Source organism: Salmo salar, chromosome ssa05, assembly GCF_905237065.1.
Source record: "Salmo salar chromosome ssa05, Ssal_v3.1, whole genome shotgun sequence".
In the NCBI taxonomy this organism is placed as follows: domain Eukaryota; kingdom Metazoa; phylum Chordata; class Actinopteri; order Salmoniformes; family Salmonidae; genus Salmo; species Salmo salar.
The window spans coordinates 13,525,752-13,547,754 of NC_059446.1; the positions used below are offsets into that span (position 1 = coordinate 13,525,752).

A 22,003-nucleotide genomic window follows, 5' to 3' on the forward strand; every position below is an offset into this window, starting at 1 on the left:
CTATTCTAACGAGCAGCCATTGATTGGAGGTTCTCTTTAGCGCTGTGTTTAACATAGAGGCCTCCACAGTCTTTCATCTACTGCCAGAATCTCCTATAAACAGCCATGGACTCCATCTCTCCCTCCTTCTCTAGACAGACAAACTGATTGCTACCAGCATGGGGGAGCTGTGCCCTGCATAACTTGTAACAGTAGGTAGAAGATAAACAATGTAGAAAGAAGATGGGAGTGATATACGGAATGATACACTAGTTAGAATATCAAAAGTGGAATGGAAGTTGTTCTTTGATTTTCTATTGTTGATTCGATAGTCTGTTAACAGTGGCTACGCACTCACAATATATACACACTCTACACAGGCTGCGCAACCCATTAACAGTAAGACACCAGCTATATACACTGAACACAGGCTGCGCAACCCATTAACAGTAAGACACCAGCTATATACACTGAACACAGGCTGCTCAACCCATTAACAGTAAGACACCAGCTACATACACTGAACACAGGCTGCTCAACCCATTAACATTAAGTGTATAAAGCTGTTATCTTAAAGGCAAAGCAGCTGTGACAGTGTCCTAACAGGGCCACCCTTCCAAACTTCATCTTGTTGACTCATGAGAAGAACAGAACGTGAGAAGCCTGCACTTCAAAGGCTACTCTGACTGACACTTGATATGCAACAAGAGAACCCAAACATGTTGGTGTCTGGGATTTATGTGCCTATATAGTTCATGGGGCCCTGGCCAGTAGTGTAGGGAATAGGGTCTTTCATTTCTAAGGAAACAACACCCCCTTGTGGCAATGAGTAGCTGTGGTTAAATAAACTAAAAATGGTTTCATTTCAAACAATGTGAACTGATTAAATAAAAATCACAGCACTCATGTCGAGTTGGTTTACTTTTATTCCAAAAGTGACTGTCTCCAGACAAGTAAAAATCTGACTGTGAGTGACAATAGGATGGGGAACAAACAATACCACAGAAGAGTGTGTGTGTGTGTGTGTGTATGTACGTACGTACGCACGCGAAAAGATTAACACACACAAATGGCCAAAAAGGAAAAACACAAAATGAAAATAAAGCTTGATGTTTGTTTTATATACAGGAAGGTTCAAATAAAGGAATTATACCAATGTAGTGGTAGTAAGTGACAAAACAAAAGCCACAGTCATTTTTACTCCAAAATATTTACTTACATAAAATAATAATTAGGTAAAACACACACAGGCTGTTTGTATCTACTTCATCGACCTCACATCTGGACCATCTCGAATGTTCTCTGTCGTCATAACAACCCCAATAATCACCTTTCATGGCTACCTCTGACATGGAAGAAAGTTGTGAGAGAAAACAAATGTAGGCCCTTTCCAGAAACAACCCCAAGCACCCTAGTGTCACGAGGCCCAACCAAATCTCATCTACATAATCTTTCCGGGGCTACCTCAAGCCTAACCCCTAGGTGCTAGTGTAGATCTATAGTAATTTGATGGGTATAAGCAATACGATAGTAGCTTCACCATTTACCTCTGACAGACTAGTTGGGATGAAGCCAAATTGCTTATACCTTACCCATTCCTATCAGATATACACAGGCGCCTTAGAGAGTCTAGGTATATAAGCATAGAATGACTAGAATGGGAAAAAGTGCCCCTTAGGAATTACTAGAATGAAATTGATATTGTCTATTTCTATGGGGCTGGGGCAGTTTCTGGACAGGGCAGTTGATTTCCTTCCACTATAGCATGTTTAAGGCTCAGGCATGGAATGATTACAAAGTAGATAGATTTACCTCAGTAGACAAAACATTTAATTAAAACTTATGGACGACATAATAGTTCATGTCACATTTAAGCTTTGTCTAGCTGCCAGAGTGCTGCTACTGTTGAAAAGTGTCCCAAATGGCACCCTATTCCCTATATAGTGCACTACTTTTGACCAACGCCCATTGGGAATATAGGGCCTGGTGAGGGCACTAGGGAATAGGGTACCATTTGGGATGAAAACAATCTCAACCTTTCTATAGGACTATAATGATGACTGGTTTTTAGTTACACAGTTTTATATTGTTTCGCAACAGGTCATTATTATTACTCATGGATGTTGAAAACCTTAAAGCTGAAATTTCACAAGCCAGATTTATTTTCTCATAATGAGTCTCATCCAAACTAATTTACACGTAGGAAAAACGGTAGAAACCCCAAGACATTAAGAAAAAAATAATAATACAAATGTAAAAATCTTCCGCCACCTGACTACCCATGCTTTTCATTTGAAACAGTTTTACACATTTCTGAAACATTAACTTTTTAGGTTGAACATTTTAATAAAAAAAAAAAAAAAAAGCACAGTTATAAAATCAGCACCGATTCATATATAACTTTATTTAAAATTTAGAGATAGCTATTTCAACACTAAATATGCTGGATTTTCTGGAGATGGAGAAATGTATTTTCTGTGTATTAACGTGCTGCTTGCTTGTCTCAGTCAGCACAGTGGTGGAACTACCAGAGAGAAAATCACCTCGCTGTCCATTGGGAGAGAAAACTCTTTGGGTAAGCTTCAGGACTTGTGTGACAGCCTAGTTCCTTGTTAAAACACTTTTCGCTGCATACCAAATGGCACCCTATAGAGCACTATTTTTGAGATGCATCCTGGGCCTCTTCACAGGAACTACTGGGGTCCTCAGTCAGACTGTATCCAACAACCACAGAATGGAAACAGTACCCACACATTTAGATGTGACGAAGAGACCTTACGGTCCAAACGTTGCAAGAAACTATACTGAAGCATGGTGTTATATCTACTTGTTTCGTATGAAGGAATCTGCTCTTGGAAAATGGTTGTGCCCTTTACTTAGGCCAACGGTTGGATGTGTGTTTCTACATCCACGACTCATACAGCTGATCTATTCAACAGGTCACCAACTGAACCACCAGCAGTCATCATCACAACCACAGAACCAACAGATTCTGACAGTCCAACATGGAGGAAAGGAAAAGTAAAAAACTGAAAATAGCATAAAGACCATGTCCATCCACTACTACTACAGCACAGCTAGCTAGCCACCTTTCCTACTAACAAACTGTTTATAAATTACTAGACCACACCGGGTTACTGACTATACTAGCATAGAGACAGGGTTAGAAGACATTTAAAAATCTCATTCCATCTCCATTTGGAAGAAAAATAAAACATTCTAGAATAATGGAACTTTCTTCAGACTAAATGTCGAGGATTCCTTTAGGTTTGAAACTGGTTTGCCACTAACTGAAAGGGGAAAAGCTTACCCAAGGATTATAAAAGTATTTTGTTTTCATTCAGTCCCCTCTGAGCAAGCAACACTGTGTGTGTGTGTGTTAGACCATGGAGTATAAACCAGAGAAGACTTCAGATCCGCATCTTAACTTCTCCATAAATACAAAATGCCTCTCCTCTTCGTCTACAAATACCAGTTTAAAACATGGACACTCCAAGGACCTGCAGAGACAAAAGTGATCATTACACATCTGTAAAAGCACTTAGCAACAACATGTCTTACGTGTTACTATAGTGAGGCTAAACCAACCTCCCAGATCTCATGTCGACTATTGGAAGTCTGGAGAACTTCAGTATTGGATTGTGTTTTAACGTAGCGCTGGCAGTCAAAGCTTGTGTTTGATTAGCTCGGAGTAGAAATTAAACATTGGATAGACTCGGAGTAAAATTGTGTTTCCCCTAAAGAGGCATTTCCTTGATTTAGCTTATTGTTTCAGTAGCCTATGAGGAGTTAGTTTGTATGTTATGCATACTAGCTTGTTGCATCACTAGACCACTGTACTCCACCCCTTTTAATCGTCTTCCTGAGGAGAACTTCCCCAGGCTTTCCAACAGAAAAAGCTCAAAAGGAATGTATTCAACCAAATGATCTTCCACATTTAACCCAAACCCTCTAAATCAGAGAGGTGCGGGGGCTGTCTTAATCAACGTCGGCGCCCGGGGATCAGTTATTGGGGGTCGGCTCGTATTTTCGGACCAGCAAGCTTTTGGTTACCGGCCCAAAAGTTCTTAACCGCTAGGCTACCTGCTGCCCCAGAATGTGTAAAGCCTGGGCTTCCAAGGCTAATATTACTATAAAATCAGAGGTTGGAACCTAAATTATTTTCCAATCATTCAGTTCTGAACAGAACCATAATTGTTTGTTACGTTCCACTGTTCTGACCAGCAAAATCAAGTTCTGAACCGGTTCAAAACCTAAACTAAGTAACGGTTTATATCGCTCCTTTCTGAAATTCATTTATTTTTACATTTAGTGAGACATTAAATTACTTCACCAATCATGCAGTGCGGACAGAGCAGCTTGCTATGGAGAAATGAATACATTAATCTGAAAAAGGGGCTTCCGCATTTAACCCAACCCCTGAATCAGAGGTGCGGAAGGCTGCCTTAAATCGACATCCACGTCTTCGGCACCCGGGGAACGGTGGGTTAACTGCCTTGCTCAAGGGTAGAACAACAGATTATTACCTTGTCAGCTGAGAGATTCGATCGAGTAACCTTTCGGTTACTGGCCCAACACTCCTACCCGCCAGCCTACACACGCAATGATTTACAGCCGGCAGACACACTGGGTGCCAGCTGGAATTGTCAATGTAATGCATCTCAATAGGAAAATTATGATTGTACATAATATAGAAACCTAATAATCTACAAAATGACTTTGTAATTTCAATGAAGTGTATTCATAACATCTTAGCTTTTATAATAAATTAAATGTAATTACAATGTTACATTAGTTTCTTTTAGTTGTATTATTATTTTTTTATTCTGCAGCTTTTTTACCAGATTTTTACCTTGTCAGCTCGGGGATTCGATCTTGCAACCTTTTGGTTACTAGTCCAACGCTCTAACCACTAGGCTACCCTGCTGCCCCAATAAAATAGAAAAACTCTTATTTTCTGGTGCTCCTAAATTTAAGTTGAGAGCACCAGTACAACCAATGAAAATGTTTCATTTAGAGCACGGTGTATGTATAAGGAAGAGTATTACTATAAAGTAATAATGGTTGAGTAGAAGAGAAGAGTTACTTACAGACTCGTCCATGATAGAACCAGGGTCAAAGTAGTCTGGTTTCAGCTCTGATCTCTCTCTCCTGTTCTTAGAGGGGGGCTGGAGAAAGGAGAGAGAAACAAATATGAAATGATTTCAATTCTGCTTATATGAGCCGATTGTGATAATTACACACTGAATAAAAAAAAATAACGCAACAATTTTAAAGATTTTACTGAGTAACAGTTCATATAAGGAAATCTGTCAATTGAAATACATTAATTAGGCCCTAATCTATAGATTTCACATGACTGGGAAAACATATGAATTTGTTGGTCACAGACACCTTGAAAAAAGGTAGGGACGTTAATCAGAAAACTATTCAGTATCTGGTGTGACCACCATTTGCCTCATGCAGTGTGACATCTTCACATAGAGTTGAACAGGCTGTTGATTGTGAGCGTTGGAATGTGGTCCCACTAACGGCTGTGCGAAGTTGCTGAATATTGGCGGGAACTGGAACACACCGTCATACACGTCGATCCCAGAGCATCCCAAATATGCTCAATTGATGTCATGTCTGGTGAGTATGCAGGCCATGGAAGAACTGGGACATTTCTAGCTTCAAGGAATGGTGTACAGATCCTTTCAAAACATGAGGTGATGGATGAATGGCATAACAATTGGCCTCAGGATCTAGTCACGGTACAGTGCATTCGGAACGTGTTCAGAGTTCACTTTTTTCAACATTTGGTTACGTTACAGCCTTATTCTAAAACGTATTTAAAAAAATGTTTCTCAATCTACCCTATGATGACAAATCAAAAACTGCTTAGAAATTTTACCAAATGTATAAAAAAAACAAATATCACATTTACATAAGTCTTCAGGCCCTCCTGTTTCCATTGATCATCATTCAGATGTTTCTACAACTTGACTGGAGTCCATCTGTGGTAAATCCAATTGATTGGACATGATTTGGAAAGACACACACCTGTCTATATAAGGTTCCAGTTATTTTTTTTATGTTGGTAGTTTTACCCCCTTTTTCGTGATATCCAATTGCGATCGTCTCATCGCTGCAACTCCCCAATGGGCTTGGGAGAGGCGTCCTCCGAAACATGACCCGCCAAGCCGTGCCACTTCTTAACACCCGCTCGGTTAACCCGGAAGCCAGCTGCACCAACCTGTCGGAGGAAACACCTTTCAACTGACGACCCAAGTCAGCTTACAGGCGCCCGGCCCGCCACAAGGAGTTGCTAGAACTCGATGAGCCAAGGAAAGCCCCCCGGCCAAACCCTCCCCTAACCCGGACGACGCTGGGCCAATTGTGAGCCCTATGGGACTCCCGGTCATGGCCAGCTGTGACACAGCCTGGGATCGAAACCCAGGCTGTAGTGACGCCTCAACACTGCAATGCAGTACCTTAGACAGATAAGGTCCCACAGTTGACAGTGCATATCAGTGCAAAAACCAAGAAACTGATGTTCACTGACAGAGCTCCAGAGTTTCTCTGTGGAGATGGGAGAAACTTCCAGAAGGACAACCATCTCTGCGGGACTACAACAATCAGGCCTTTATGGTAGAGTGGCCAGACGGAAGCCACTCCTCAGTAAAGGGTACATGAGAGCCCGCTTGGAGTTTACCAAAAGACACAAAGAAACAAGATTCTCTGGTCTGATGAAACCAAGATTCAACCCTTTAGCATGAATGCCAAGCATCACGTCTGGAGGAAACCTGGCACCATCCCTACCATGAAGGATGGTGGTTGCAGGATCATGCTGTGGGGATGTTTTTCAGTAGCAGGGACTGGGAGACTAGTCAGGATCGAGGGAAAGATGAGCGGAGCAAAGTACAGAGAGATCCTTGATGAAAACCTGCTCCAGAGCGCTCAGGACCTTAGACTGTGGGGAAGGTCCACCTTCCAACAGGACAACAACCCTAAGCACACAGCCAAGACAACACGAGTGGCTTCACGACAAGTCTCTGAATGTCCTTGAGTGGCCCAGCCAAAGCCCGGACTTGACCTGATGAAACATCTCTTGAGACCTGAAAATAGCTGTGCAGGGAGAAACTCCCCAAATACAGGTGTGCCAAGCTTGTAGCGTCATACCCAAGACGACTCGAGGCTGTAATCACTGCCAAAGGTACTTCAACAAAGTACTGAGTGAAGGGTCTGAATACTTCCGTTAAATGCGATAGTTTTATTTTTAATACATTTGCCAACATTCCTAAAAACCTGTTTATGCTTTGTCATTATGGGGTATTGTGTGTAGATTGATAAGGGAAATGTAAAAAAAAATATATATATATATATTTTAGAATAAGTAACAAAATATGAAGGGGTCTGAATACTTTCTGAATGCACTGCATCTCTGTGCATTCAAATTGCCATCGATAAATTGCATTTGTGTTTGTGGTCCGTAGCTTATGCCTGCCCATACCATAACCTCACCACCATGGGGCACTCTGTTCACAACATTGACATCAGTAAACTGCTCGCCCACACGACACCATACACACTGTCTGCCATCTGCACATTTGAAACAAGGATTCATCCGTGAAGAGCACACTTCTCGTCTCCAGTGTGCCAGTGGACATGGAAGGTGAGCATTTGCCCATTGAAGTTGGTTACGACTTCCAAATTCTCTATAGCTGGGTGTACACTACACAATTTCATTCCCGATTTAGCTGTTCCAGACACGTTTTCGAGATCAGAGACAAAAAAAAAAAAACATGTTGCCCACTCCGGGAGGCGCGGCCCACACAGACGCTCGTTTAATGTGAGCAGGTTAGAGACGCAATCCGAGGGCTATCGATCTCGACTTTCAGCTGTGCCAGACGTCCCAATATTTTCAAATGTTTTGATTTTATCAGCACAAAATCTTCCATGCTCTTGTAGTGTGAGATGTGCAACGGAAATGAGCAATTGCCAATAAGAGATCGCCAGAGAAGAACCCAGTGAGATGACGCTGCTTCATATCACCCAGAATGTGTAGACTCTCGAAGGAGCCATGACTACTACTAAACTCAGCAAAAAAAAAGGTCTCTTTTTCAGCACCCTGTCTTTCAAAGATAATTTGTAAAAATCTTCACAGATCTTCATTGTAAAGGGTTTAAAAACTGTTTCCCATGCTTGTTCAATGAACCATAAACAATTAATGAACATGCCCCTGTGGAATGGTTGTTAAGACACTAACAGTTTACAGAGGGTAGGCAATTAAGGTCACAGTTATGAAAACTTAGGACACTAAAGAGGCCTTTCTACTGACTCTGTCCCTGCTCATCTGCGTGAATGTGCCTTAGGCATGCTGCAAGGAGGCATGAGGACTGCAGATGTGGCCAGGGCAATAAATTGCAATGTCCGTACTGTGAGACGCCTAAGACAGCGCTACAGGGAGACGGGGTGGACAGCTGATCGGTCTCGCAGTGGCAGACCACGTGTAACAACACCTGCACAGGATCGGTACATCCGAACATCACACCTGCGGGACAGGTACAGGATAGCAACAACAACTGCCCAAGTTACGCCAGGAATGCACAATCCCTCAATCAGTGCTCAGACGAGGTCGACCGATTAATCGGAATGGCCGATTAATTAGGGCCGATTTCAAGTTTTCATAACAATCGGAAATCGGTATTTTTGGACGCCGATTTGGGCGATTTTTATTTTTTTGACCTTTATTTAACTAGGCAAGTCAGTTAAGAACACATTCTTATTTTCAATGACGGCCTAGGAATGGTGGGTTAACTGCCTTGTTCAGGGGCAGAACGACAGATTTTTACCTCGTCAGCTCGGGGATTCAATCTTGCAACCTTACGGTTAACTAGTCCAACGCTCTAACCACCTGCTTTACATTGCACTCCACGAGGAGCCTGCCTGTTACGCAAATGCAGTAAGAAGCCAAGGTAAGTTGCTAACTAGCATTAAACTTATCTTATAAAAAACAATCAATCATAATCACTAGTTAACTACACATGGTTGATGATATTACTAGTTTATCTAGCCTGTCCTGCGTTGCATGTAATCGCTTAGGTACACGTTGCTCCAACCATAAACATCAATGCCTTTCTTAAAATCAATACACAACTATATATTTTTAAACCTATATATTTAGTTAATATTGCCTAGTAACATGAATTTCTTTTAACTAGGGAAAATGTGTCACCTCTTGCAACAGAGTCAGGGTATATGCAGCAGTTTGGGCCGCTTGGCTCGTTGCGAACAAATTTGCCAGAATTTTACGTAATTATGACATAACATTGAAGGTTGTGCAATCTAACAGGAATATTTAGACTTAGGGATGCCATCCGTTAGATAAAATATGGAACGGTTCTGTATTTCACTGACAGGAAAAACGTTTTGTTTTCGAGATGATAGGTCATTGTGGTCGAATCCGGAAACTAAGGCTTGTGTTTCTGTGTGTTATGTAATAATGAAGTCTATGATTTGATAGAGCAGTCTGACTGAGCGATGGTAGGCAGTAGCAGGATCGTAAGCGTTCATTCAAACAGCACTTTCGTGCGTTTGCCAGCAGCCCTTCGCAATGCATTGTGCTGTTTATGACTTCAAGCCTGTCAACTCCCAAGATTAGGCTGGTGTAACCGATGTGAAATGGCTAGCTAGTTAGGCGGGTGCGCGCTAATAGCGTTTCAAACGTCACTCGCTGAGACTTGGAGTAGTTGTTCCCCTTGCTCTGCATGGGTAACGCTGCTTCGAGGGTGGCTGTTGTCGATGTGTTCCTGGTTCGAGCCCAGGTAGGAGCGAGGAGAGGGACGGAAGCTATACTGTTACACTGGCAATACTAAAGTGCCTATAAGAACATCCAATAGTCAAAGGTATATGAAATACAAATCGTATAGAGAGAAATAATCCTATAATTCCTATAATAACTACAACCTAAAACTTCTTACCTGGGAATATTGAAGACTCATGTTAAAAGGAACCACCAGCTTTCATATGTTCTGAGCAAGGCACTTAAACGTTAGCTTTCTTACATGGCACATATTGCACTTTTACTTTCTCCAACACTTTGTTTTGCATTATTTAAACCAAATTGAACATGTTTCATTATTTATTTGAAGCTAAATTGATTTTATTGATGTATTATATTAAGTTAAAATATGTGTTCATTCAGTATTGTTGTAATTGTCATTATTACAAATAAATACATTTTATTTTTAATTATTTTCTAAATTTTATTTATTTATTTATTTATAATTAAATCGGCCGAGTAGTCGGTATTAGCTTTTTTTGGGGGGGGGGGATCCTCCAATAATCGGTATCGGCGTTGAAAAATCATAATCGGTTGACCTCTAGCTCAGACTGTCCGCAATAGGCTGAGAGAGGCTGGACTAAGGGCTTGTAGGCCTGTTGTCCTGGACTGAGGGCTTGTAGGCAGGTCCTCACCAGACATCACCGGCAACAACGTCGCCTATGGGCACAAACCCACCATCACTGGACCAGATAGGACTGTCAAAAAGTGCTCTTCACTGACGAGTCGCGGTTTTGTCTCACCAGGGGGGGATGGTCGGATTTGCCTTTATCGTCAAAGGAATGAGCGTTACACCGAGACCTGTACTCTGGAGCGGGATCGATTTGGAGGTGGAGGGTCCGTCATGGTCTGGGACGGTGTGTCACAGCATCATCGGACTGAGCTTGTTGTCATTGCAGGCAATCTCAATGCTGTGCGTTACAGGGAAGACATCCTCCTCCCTCATGTGGTACCCTTCCTGCAGGCTCATCCTGACATAACCCTCCAGCATGACAATGCCACCAGCCATACTGCTCGTTCTGTGCATGATTTCCTGCAAGACAGAAATGTCAGTGTTCTGCCATGGCCAGCGAAGAGCCCGGATCTCAATCCCATTGAGCACGTCTGGGACCTGTTGGACCAGAGGGTGAGGGCTAGGGCCATTCCCCCCAGAAATATCCGGGAACTTGCAGGTGCATTGGTGGAAGAGTGGGGTAACATCTCACAGCAAGAACTGGCAAATCTGGTGCAGTCCATGAGGAGATGCACTGCAGTACTTAATGCAGCTGGTGGCCACACCAGATACTAACTGTTACTTTTGATTTTGACCCCCCTTTGTTCAGGGATACATTATTCCATTTATGTTAGTCACATGTCTGTGGAACTTGTTCAGTTTATGTTTCAGTTGTTGAATCTTATGTTCATACAAATATTTACATGTTAAGTTTGATGAAAATAAACCCAGTTGACAGTGAGAGGACGTTTCTTTTTTTTTGCTGCGTTTAGTATGCGTTTGTACTTGCCTTTAAATCAGAGCCAAAGTGTCAAACTGTTACAGCTCTGAAGTTCACAAGCAATGTTATTCAATTCAACTCAGTATGGCAAGCATGAATGTCTGACTGAAAATGTTTGAGGTTGCTTTGAGCCAGATTGTTGTAACTACTTTAAATCTACATCACATCATGTTTTTGGCGAGACAGCGTGCTATGGAGAATCCTCACGACCAAGTGAAGAATCCTGCAGTGTGTGACCTACCGTCCGTGCCACATCGTTCAGTGTGCGCACCACTACGTCGGCAAGACAACAACAAACTGGGGAGATTAATGTGAGAGGTTTAGCGATGTTAGGATTTTTAAAGTCGTGTTGTGTACACCTGGGTTAAAACGACGTTTGAGGTAGCTTATTGTACAGAAATGAACATTAGATTCTCTGGCAACAGCTCTGATGGACATTCCTGCAGTCAGCATGCCAACTGCACACTCCCTCAACTTCAGACAGCTGAGGCATTGTAGAAAATTACAGAACATTTCTGGGATCTTTTATTTTAGCTCATGAAACCAACATTTTACATGTTGCGTTTATAATTTTTAAATATTGTTTTTTTCAGGATATTTCGGGTTTCTTGACAGAGATCTTTGTGGATCACCACATAATTCGCTGTAAAAGGTTTCATAAACCAAATGCCATATTTGTAGTAAAAGGTCAAAGGTCTCACCAGGTCGATGTCCATGGTGTCAAAGTCCATGCCCTCGTTGAGGTCTTCCATACGACCCTCTGACGACATCATCACATCCTCTACGATAGGCTCCTCATCCTCCTCCATCAGCCCTGTACCACGCCGACTACACACACACCATCATTAGTACAAACTACCATCAATTTAGAGTAGCTGTACATCAACAAATGGTTAGTCCACAAACAGATATGGAAAGGAAGTAGCTCTTATATGGCCTGTTGCAGGTTGGTCCTGAGCTCAGGGTTAGGGAGGGATGGGTATGTGTGTGTGTGTGTGTGTGTGTGTGTTCTTACATGGCCTGTTGCAGGTTGGTTCTGAGCTTGGCGTAGTTCATGGCTCTCTCCTGCTGCTGACGAACCTCCTCCTGCTGCCTCTGAGCCAGCATCCACGTCACCTGGGTACTACAAACACAGACAACAATAAGTTAAATAACCACACTGGTGGTTCAGGTAGCTATACGCCGAGAGAGAGGAGAAAGAGAGAGAAGGAAAAAGAGAGAGAAGGAAAAAGAGAGAGAAGGAAAAAGAGAGAGAAGGAAAAAGAGAGAGAAGGAGAGAGAAGGAGAGAGAAGGAGAGAGAAGGAGAGAGAAGGAGAGAGAAGGAGAGAGAAGGAGAGAGAAGGAGAGAGAAGGAGAGAGAAGGAGAAAGAAGGAAAAAGAGAGAAGGAGAAAGAGAAAGAAGGAGAAAGAGAAAGAAGGAGAAAGAGAGAGAAGGAGAAAGAGAGAGAAGGAAAAAGAGAGAGAAAGAGAGAGAAGGAAAAAGAGAGAGAAGGAGAGAGAAGGAGAGAGAAGGAGAGAGAAGGAGAGAGAAGGAAAAAGAAGGAAAAAGAGAGAGAAGGAAAAAGAGAGAGAAGGAAAAAGAGAGAGAAGGAAAAAGAGAGAGAAGGAGAAAGAGAGAGAAGGAAAAAGAGAGAGAAGGAAAAAGAGAGAGAAGGAGAAAGAGAGAGAAGGAGAAAGAGGGAGGCGAAAGAGAATCTTACTTGTAGTCGATGGGTGTCTGGTGGAGTTGTGGGGTTTGCGGGAGTGTGTGAGGGTGAGGATGCTGCTGGGAGTCTGAAGGGAGGGCATACACTCCCATGTAGCTGTCGTCTCTCCCCCGTTTGGCCTCCTCCCTCATGTCCCCTGGTCCTCTCATCATGGTAGAGGTGAGGTGGGGGGAGGGCATCATCACGGGAGTCTGCATGCTCTGGTGCTGCCACGACATATCTGTACTGCTGCTACTGCTGTCCTCAGCTAGAGAGAACACACACCGTTAAACACACACACACACACACACACACACACACACACACGGCCATCCTGGTGCTGTAGCTACCTTCAGGGAGTTTCCTCTTGGCTGCAGCGACGGTAGCAGTGGGAGTAGCAGCCTTGGTCTTCTTGGATCTGACCGACGACCCTCTGGAGGAGTAGCCGGAGACCACAGACATGGTGTCATCGTCCCCGCCAGCCTGCAGGGAGTTCCTGTAGGAGATGAGCGGTAGCCAGCAGTCGTCTCTCTGGAGGGCCATCTGGAAGGTCATGAACCTCTCCAGATACATGTGACTACAGGGGAGAGAGGAGAGATGTTACACACACTGAACAAAAACATAAAACGCAACATAAAAAGTGTTCGTCCCAGGTTTCATGAGCTGAAATAAAAGATCCCAGAACAAAAAGCTAATTTCTCTCAAATTTGTTTACATCCCTGTTAGTGAGCATTTCTCTTTTTCCAAGATAATCCATCCACCTGACAGGTGTGGCATATCAAGAAGCTGATTAAAGAGCATGATCATTACACAGGTGCACCTCGTGCTGGGGACAATAGACTACTAAGACGTGCAGTTTTGTCACAGCACAATGCCACAGATGTCTCAAGTTGAGGCAGCATGTAATTGGCATGCTGACTGCAGGAATGTCCACTAGAGCTGTTGCCAGAGAATTGAATTTCTCAAACATAAGCGCCTCCAATGTTATTTTCCAGAATTTGGCAGTACATCCAACCGGCCTCACAACAGTAGACCACGTGTAACCACGCCAGCCCAGAACATCCATATGCCTTTTCTTCACCTGTGGGATTATCTGAGACCAGCCGCCTGGACAGCTGATGAAACTGAGGAGTATTTCTGTCTGTAATAAAGCCCTTTTGAGGGGAAAAACTCATTCTGACCGGCTGGGCCTGGCTCCCCAGTCATGTGAAATCCATAGATTAGGGCCTCATTTATTTAAATTGACTGATTTCCTTATATGAACTGTAACTCTGAAATTGTTGTGTTTATATTTTTGTTCAGTATACATAACACACACAACTAAACAAAGTCATCTGGAAGGTCCTTATGGTCATGTGTCTGGGAGGGGACAGTCCCCGTATCCTGCCTCGTGACATATCATGAGTCATCACTTACACAGACATCAGTTACCACACACACACGTCTGATTAGGAGAGGCAGAGGCGTGTACTCACACAGTCCTCTTGTCCTGCCTCATTAGTTTGGAGGAAAACTCTGAGAGGATGTCTAGGAAGGCCAGGTGAAGAGGAGGGTTGCCCTCTCCCTGAGGACTGGGCTCCTTAAATGCAAACTCTATACCATCCCTGAGGGGGGGAGGGGGAGGTAGGTAGGGAGGGAGAGGGGGGGAGAGGAGACCATTTTAGTTCAGAAAATGGGAGGTATCTAACAGCATATACATATACACATACATACATTAACTAGTCCTATGTACAGCTCACATTCATCATATGCTAATCATGTTCAGTAATTGTAATCATATTAAAAAGCTGAAGTATTTCTTATCTGCTGGTTATGTCAGTCTTGTGTACAATAAAGCTACGGAGAAAGAGATCAGAGGAGACTGACTTGTGCAGCATGGCGATAGCGTCTCGTGTTTTGACCTGGTCCAGACCGAAGGTGAGAGAGAAACGTCTGGCCAGCTCCTTGATCCCACAGAACGCTGAGGACGAGCGGTCAAAACCTGTCCCCAACTCTGACAACATCTCATGGAATAACTGGAGGAGACAGGGAAGAGAGGGCAAGACAGGGAAGAGAGGGCAAGACAGGGAAGAGAGGGCAAGACAGGGAAGAGAGGGCAAGACAGGGAAGAGAGGGCAAGACAGGGAAGAGAGGGCAAGACAGGGAAGAGAGGGCAAGACAGGGAAGAGAGGGCAAGACAGGGAAGAGAGGGCAAGACAGGGAAGGGTGAATAAATGTGTGGAATAAAGACATGGTTCTTTCAATCTGATTGGTTCCACAAAGGCTGGCCTGCAGTCTGGAGATCAGGAGATCTAGCTTGACTAAAACAGTGTGTGTGTGTGTGTGTGTATAACCCACCTGTTGTAGACTGAGGATGAGTGTCTTGGCACATTGGATCTTGTCTATCTGTCTGGTCTTAGACATGGTCTCCTTGATGATGTCACCGTAGTCATTATAATACTAGAGAGAAGAAGACGGTTCAGCCACAAGTCAGAGTCTCTTACAGGAAATAAAACAGGACTTCAGGTCATTTGCAACCAAGCAGTAGACGGGATGTCTCCGGTAATGATCTGGTGTTTAATGAGTGTCGTAGGCAAGGAGAAGTGATAACCATATAATCTATGGAATGGGCGTCCCTATTCCAGTCAACCATGGGATAACGTGTGGACTGACAACCATTGCGAGTGTACCCATGAGTTTAACAGTCAAACTGCCAGGGTTAGAGGCCCTTTCTAACGATTCTATTTCTCTGGTCGTAACTGTGTAAAGCGTTTCTCCATTCTCACCCTCATGTACTGCTTAAAGATGTCAGCGCCAGTGTTCATCTCTACTACGTTATAGATGATAAGTTTACAGTAGGCTGCCAGGAGGTTACGTCTCTTGTGAAGAGCTTCTATCTTCGCTGCCTCGTCATCCTGCTGGCCATCTGTACATTCAACATAACAGATAAATAGTTAGACAGCCAGTCACAGAGCTCTTATCTAGAGCTTCCACCTGGCTGACCATTTAAAAAGGTAGAGCCAGGTACACACATCACAGGACCAGACAGTAATGTTTAGCAGGGTCTCATTTGGCCATCGCTAACCAACAAGAGCTATTTTCAAGTGAAAATAAGCAACCTGCTAGAAAAGACTGTAGCGGTGTGTGTGTGTGTGTAGTGGTGTGTACCTGTGCTGCAGTTGTCATCGTCCTGGTCTATAAAGACATGGTGCAGTATGAAGGACAGTAGTTCTGTCTGTAGCGAGTCATCAGGACTGTAGACCAGAGGCTCCAGCTGCTCTCTGCCTCCAGAGACCATCTGATGACTAAAGACCAGCAACACATCACACAGGATGGTGAACGCCTGGGGAGAGAGAGATGGACTGTTGGTTATCAGTGGTCTGCCTCCCGGGGATTCTGAGCATTTAAAATCACTAGGATGTGAATAGCTACAGGACAGTACCTGTTCCTTTACGGTTGTGTTGACGTTGGTGAGGTAACGCTGACACATCAGACAGAACATCCGCATCTGTTTCCTCAGGCTCACCAGCTCCTCCTACAAAACAATCTTATGTGATCAACACATCATCCGAGGGAACATCCCTCAAAAGACTTGCTGTATAAACCTTCACTGCCTCCCCAATGCCATTTTCCTAGCTACCAGATAACACATAAATGAATGAGAAGGTTCTGCATACCTTTCTGTGGCTGCCCTCTGAGACCTTGGCCAGGTGCCACAGGACAACGTAGTGGGTACACTGTAGAGCATGGACCACTATCTGCTCTGGCATGTCACCGTTCTCAATACCCGTGTTGAGCAACTTGAAGTTACTGCTGAACAGATCCCACTGGGACAGGTCATGGGCACTGGGGGAAGAGAGTTAAGAATGTCAGGAGAGCCAGAGAGAGAGAGAGCCAGAGAGAGAGCCAGAGAGAGAGAGAGCCAGAGAGAGAGAGAGCCAGAGAGAGAGAGAGCCAGAGAGAGAGAGAGCCAGAGAGAGAGAGAGCCAGAGAGAGAGAGAGAGCCAGAGAGAGAGAGCCAGAGAGAGAGAGAGCCAGAGAGAGAGAGCCAGAGAGAGAGCCAGAGAGAGAGAGCCAGAGAGAGAGAGCCAGAGAGAGAGAGCCAGAGAGAGAGAGCCAGAGAGAGAGAGCCAGAGAGAGAGAGCCAGAGAGAGAGCCAGAGAGAGAGCCAGAGACAGACAGACAGACAGACAGGATAGAGACAGAGTTTTCTTTACTTGTGGAATGCTGTGATTCTCTTGAGAGTAGACAGGACCTGGTAGGCATCATCATCATCAGGCTCCTCACCCTGAACACAGAGAGACCAGTATCATTATCAACCACACACAGAGACAGATCAGTATCATTATCAACCACACACAGAGACAGATCATTATCAACCACACACAGAGACAGACCATTATCAACCACACACAGAGACAGATCATTATCAACCACACAGAGAGACAGATCATTATCAACCACACACAGAGACAGACCATTATCAACCACACAGAGACAGACCATTATCAACCACACAGAGACAGATCATTATCAACCACACACAGAGACAGACCATTATCAACCACACACAGAGACAGACCATTATCAACCACACACAGAGACAGACCATTATCAACCACACACAGAGACAGACCATTATCAACCACACACAGAGACAGACCATTATCAACCACACACAGAGACAGACCATTATCAACCACACACAGAGACAGACCAGTATCAACCACACACAGAGACAGACCATTATCAACCACACACAGAGACAGACCATTATCAACCACACAGAGACAGACCATTATCAACCACACACAGAGACAGACCATTATCAACCACACACAGAGACAGACCATTATCAACCACACAGAGAGACAGATCATTATCAACCACACACAGAGACAGACCATTATCAACCACACAGAGACAGACCATTATCAACCACACACAGAGACAGATCATTATCAACCACACACAGAGACAGACCATTATCAACCACACACAGAGACAGATCATTATCAACCACACACAGAGACAGACCATTATCAACCACACACAGAGACAGACCAGTATCAACCACACACAGAGACAGATCAGTATCAACCACACACAGAGACAGATCATTATCAACCACACACAGAGACAGATCATTATCAACCACACACAGAGACAGACCAGTATCATTATCAACCACACACAGAGACAGACCAGTATCATTATCAACCACACACAGAGACAGACCAGTATCAACCACACAGACTGGTCCACTCCCCCTAATTGATGTAAAATGAAGACTGGTGGTAGAAAGTCCCTCTCTGGCCCAAACAGCTCTCACACCCTCTGAGCGCTCTCCCTCAATCCCCTCTCACCCCTTGTAGGAAGTCCTTTAACAGTCTGTTGATTGTCCACCGGTTCATTCTACCATCCCCTCATCACTCCCCCTCTCACCTCTTGTAAGAAGTCTTCCAGCAGTCTGTTGAATTTGTCCACCATTTCATCCAGAAGCTGTGACCTGGCGATGTCCACTCTGTTAAAGATGGTGAACTCCTCGTTGCAGAGAGCGTGGTAGGTCTTCGAGCACACCTCCAGCACCTCTATGTCTGTGTGTTTCTCCACGATCTCCCTGATCTGACGCAGCAACGCCTCCAAGTGCTAGAAGAAGAGGGAGTCAGGAAATATGTTTTACAGACGTCTTGCAGTGTTATGTATTTCATATTTCACAGTTGTCATTGTGCTGCACAGTGTTTTGAATTAGACTACAGCGTAGGGCCGGGGGTTAGAGTTTGAATTAGACTACAGCGTAGGGCCGGGGGTTAGAGTTTGAATTAGACTACAGCGTAGGGCCGGGGGTTAGAGTTTGAATTAGACTACAGCGTAGGGCCGGGGGTTAGAGTTTGAATTAGACTACAGCGTAGGGCCGGGGGTTAGACCTTCTCTAGTCGTCCTGTGGTGTAGATATCCAGGTCGAAGAACTGAGGGAGCTGCAGCAGGTTGGTCACCTTCTCTGTATCTATGGAGTACTGAAACAAAGAGAGGCAGCACACTCACACACAGTACTGCATGCAGGGGAGACACGTTTATTAGAGAGGGTGAAGGTGTAGTGTCCTACCTTGGCCAGCAGAGGGGGTAATGTCACAGCAAACAGCTCTGTCATTCTGGTCCTGTCATCAAGCTGGGTCTTCTTCTCCTTCGCTGTCATCACCTGGCGGGAGAACAAACACCATTGTAAATACAACCCATGTTTATTTATTTTCCCCTTTGTACTTAAACTGTTTGCACATAATAAAACTTTACATAGCCATGACATTTAAAATGTCTTTATTCTTTTGAAACTCGTGAGTGTGATGTTTACTGTTCATTTCTTATTGTTTATTATCCATTTCGCTTGCTTTGGCAATATAAACATACCTTTCCCATGCCAATGAAGCCCATTGACTTGAGAGACAGAGAGAGTTCCCTTTTCTGACCAGTCTAGTGTCTTACCCTCTTCCCAGTTCCGCGGCCTACGGGTGGGTGGCACTCTGCAGCCTGGCGCACCGTACACAGCATTATCTCTATGAGAGCCGTCTCCTGTCTGTCTGTCAGGGCTACACACACCAGATATATTACAGACAAGATATAGAGGTTATGGGTCAGAGGTCAAGTATAGAGGTCAGAGGTCATACCTTCCTCCCCTGGCACAGGGTCGTCCAGTAGCAGGCTGGTCATACACTCCCAGTCCTTCAGTAGGTCTGCTCCACTCTCCCACAGAGAGTCCACCAGGTACGCAGCATGCTCATGAAGCTGGAATACACACGGGAGAGATAAGCAGGGGAAAGGTATTTCTCCCAGTGAGTCTTATAAGTAAGCAGCATGTTCATAGAGGTAGAGACAGGGTTGTGTGTGTGTGTGTGTGTGTGTGTGTGTACCTCGCTCTCCAGGAAGAAGAAAACAGTAGTTTTGATGAGGTTGGCGTTGGGGCTTTGTCTTCCTCTCCTCTTGGGGGCGCCCTCCTCTTCCGGCTCCCGCGTACTGAAGAGTCTGGAGAGCAGAGTCACGAGTATTAGATTTAGAAAACTATATCAAAGGACCCTAAATATACAAAAGTATGTGGACATCCCTTCAAATTAGTGGATTTGGCCATTTTAGCCACACCCGTTGCTGACAGGTGTATAAAATCGAGCACACCGCCATGCAATCTCCATAGACAAACATTATGGTCTAGTGCTACAAGGAAAGACCTAAAACTGTAGCTGGCCCAGAACAGAGCAGCACGTCTTGCATTGTAATCAGAGGGCTGATATAAATACTATGCATGCCAGTCTCTCTTGGTTAAGAGTTGAAGAGAGACTGACTGCATCACTCCTTTTTATAAGAAACAATGTGTGGAAAATACCTAATTGTTTGCATAGTCAACTTACACACAGCTCTGGAAACACACACTTTCTACACCATACATGCCACCAGGGGTCTTTTCACAGTCCCCAGGTGCAGATCAAATTCAACAAAGTATACAGTATTATATAGAGCCATTATTGCATGGAAATCCGTTCCATCTCGTATTGCTCAAGTGAACATCAAACCTGGTTTCAAAAAACAGATAAAGCAACACCTCACAGCACAACGCCTCTCCACTATTTGACCTAGATAGTTTGTGTATAGACATGTAGGCCTTTAAAAATAAAATAATTGATGTAGTTCTGTCCTTGTCTATTAATGTTCTGTATTATGTCATGTTTCATGTGGACCCCAGGAAGAGTAGCTGCTGCTTCGCAACAGCTAATGGGGATCCTAATAAAATACCAAAGCGTCCGCTGGAGTGGTGTAAAGCTCGCCACCATTGGACTCTGGAGCAGTGGAAACGCGTTCTCTGGAGCGAGGAATCACGCTTCACCATCTGGCAGTCCGACAAACTAATCTGGGTTTGGCGGTTGCCATGAGAACATTACCTGCCCCAATGCATAGTGCCAACTGTAACGTTTGGCGGCGGAATAATGGTCTGGGGCTGGGCCCCTTAGGGTTCAGGCTAGGCCCCTTTGCTCCAGTGAAAGGAATTCTTAATGCTACAGCATACAATGACATTCTAGACGATTCTGTCCTTCCAACTTTGTGGCAACAATTTGGGGAAGGCCCTTTCCTGTTTCAGCATGACAATGCCCCCGTGCACAAAGCGAGGTCCACTCTGGTTTGTCGAGATCTGTGTGGAAGAACTTGACTGGCCTACAGAGCCCCCTGACCTCAACCCCATCAAACACTTTTGGGATGAATTGGAACGACCTCACCAATGCCCTTGTGGTTGAATGGAAGCAAGACCCCGCAGCAATGTTCCAACACCCAGAAGAGTGGAGGCTGTTATAGCAGCAAAGGGGGGGGGGGGGGTACTCCATATTAATGGCCATGATTTTGGAATGAGATGTTTGACGAGCAGGTGTCCACATACTTTTGGTCATGTAGTGTATATAAACCTCACTTATAGGCACTAGCCCAGCCTAAATAAAACAGACAAGGAATGTGTCCGCGCCAGAAAACCATACCCCAGATCTACCAACCTCAAGTTCCTACTCTCTCCTTCTCACACCCCTTTCTCCCCCTGCCTGCCTCGCTCTTTCTAACCCATCCACCTTCCTCTCTTCAGCTCTGCTCCCTCTCTCTCTTGCGGTTCCAGGGAAGAAACCAGACATGGGGTTTTAGCATCACATTTGATTGATTGATAGGACTTAAGAGAAAATAAATACATGATAGAAGAATGTGTGACAACAGATTAAATAAAAAATTAAATGAAACAAATCCTACTTCTTGAAGAGGAACTCCCCGGCTGCTATGGCGACCGGTCGGTGGGCGGAGTAGACCAGGTGATAGACGCTCTCACAGTCCTCCGGGCTCAGTACCTCATCTGTACTACTGTAATACACATACAATCCCCCGGGCTCAGTACCTCATCTGTACTACTGTAATACACATACAATCCCCCGGGCTCAATACCTCATCTGTACTACTGTAATACACATACAATCCCCCCGGGCTCAGTACCTCATCTGTACTACACACACAGTATAGATTAAACACA

General features: G+C 44.3%; 1 protein-coding gene across 1 annotated transcript in view; it reads right to left on the minus strand.

Annotated features, from left to right (window-relative positions):
* Positions 1–887: 887 nt before the first annotated feature.
* LOC106604302 (cohesin subunit SA-2) overlaps positions 888–22,003 on the minus strand; it is a 30,727-nt gene continuing 9,611 nt past the window's right edge. Inside the window, exons 12-32 of the mRNA XM_014198813.2 lie at positions 21,730–21,837; positions 19,866–19,977; positions 19,623–19,740; positions 19,441–19,544; positions 19,067–19,159; positions 18,888–18,977; positions 18,406–18,609; positions 17,178–17,248; positions 16,638–16,806; positions 16,403–16,495; positions 16,129–16,303; positions 15,747–15,886; positions 15,319–15,420; positions 14,848–14,996; positions 14,457–14,585; positions 13,332–13,558; positions 12,997–13,249; positions 12,311–12,418; positions 11,997–12,123; positions 5,070–5,147; positions 888–3,479 (exon numbers count right to left, since the gene is read on the minus strand). Coding sequence (XP_014054288.1) covers positions 3,456–3,479; positions 5,070–5,147; positions 11,997–12,123; positions 12,311–12,418; positions 12,997–13,249; positions 13,332–13,558; positions 14,457–14,585; positions 14,848–14,996; positions 15,319–15,420; positions 15,747–15,886; positions 16,129–16,303; positions 16,403–16,495; positions 16,638–16,806; positions 17,178–17,248; positions 18,406–18,609; positions 18,888–18,977; positions 19,067–19,159; positions 19,441–19,544; positions 19,623–19,740; positions 19,866–19,977; positions 21,730–21,837 — 2,674 coding nt within the window. The 3' untranslated portion in view covers positions 888–3,455. The remainder of the gene's footprint in view (positions 3,480–5,069; positions 5,148–11,996; positions 12,124–12,310; positions 12,419–12,996; positions 13,250–13,331; positions 13,559–14,456; positions 14,586–14,847; positions 14,997–15,318; positions 15,421–15,746; positions 15,887–16,128; positions 16,304–16,402; positions 16,496–16,637; positions 16,807–17,177; positions 17,249–18,405; positions 18,610–18,887; positions 18,978–19,066; positions 19,160–19,440; positions 19,545–19,622; positions 19,741–19,865; positions 19,978–21,729; positions 21,838–22,003) is intronic.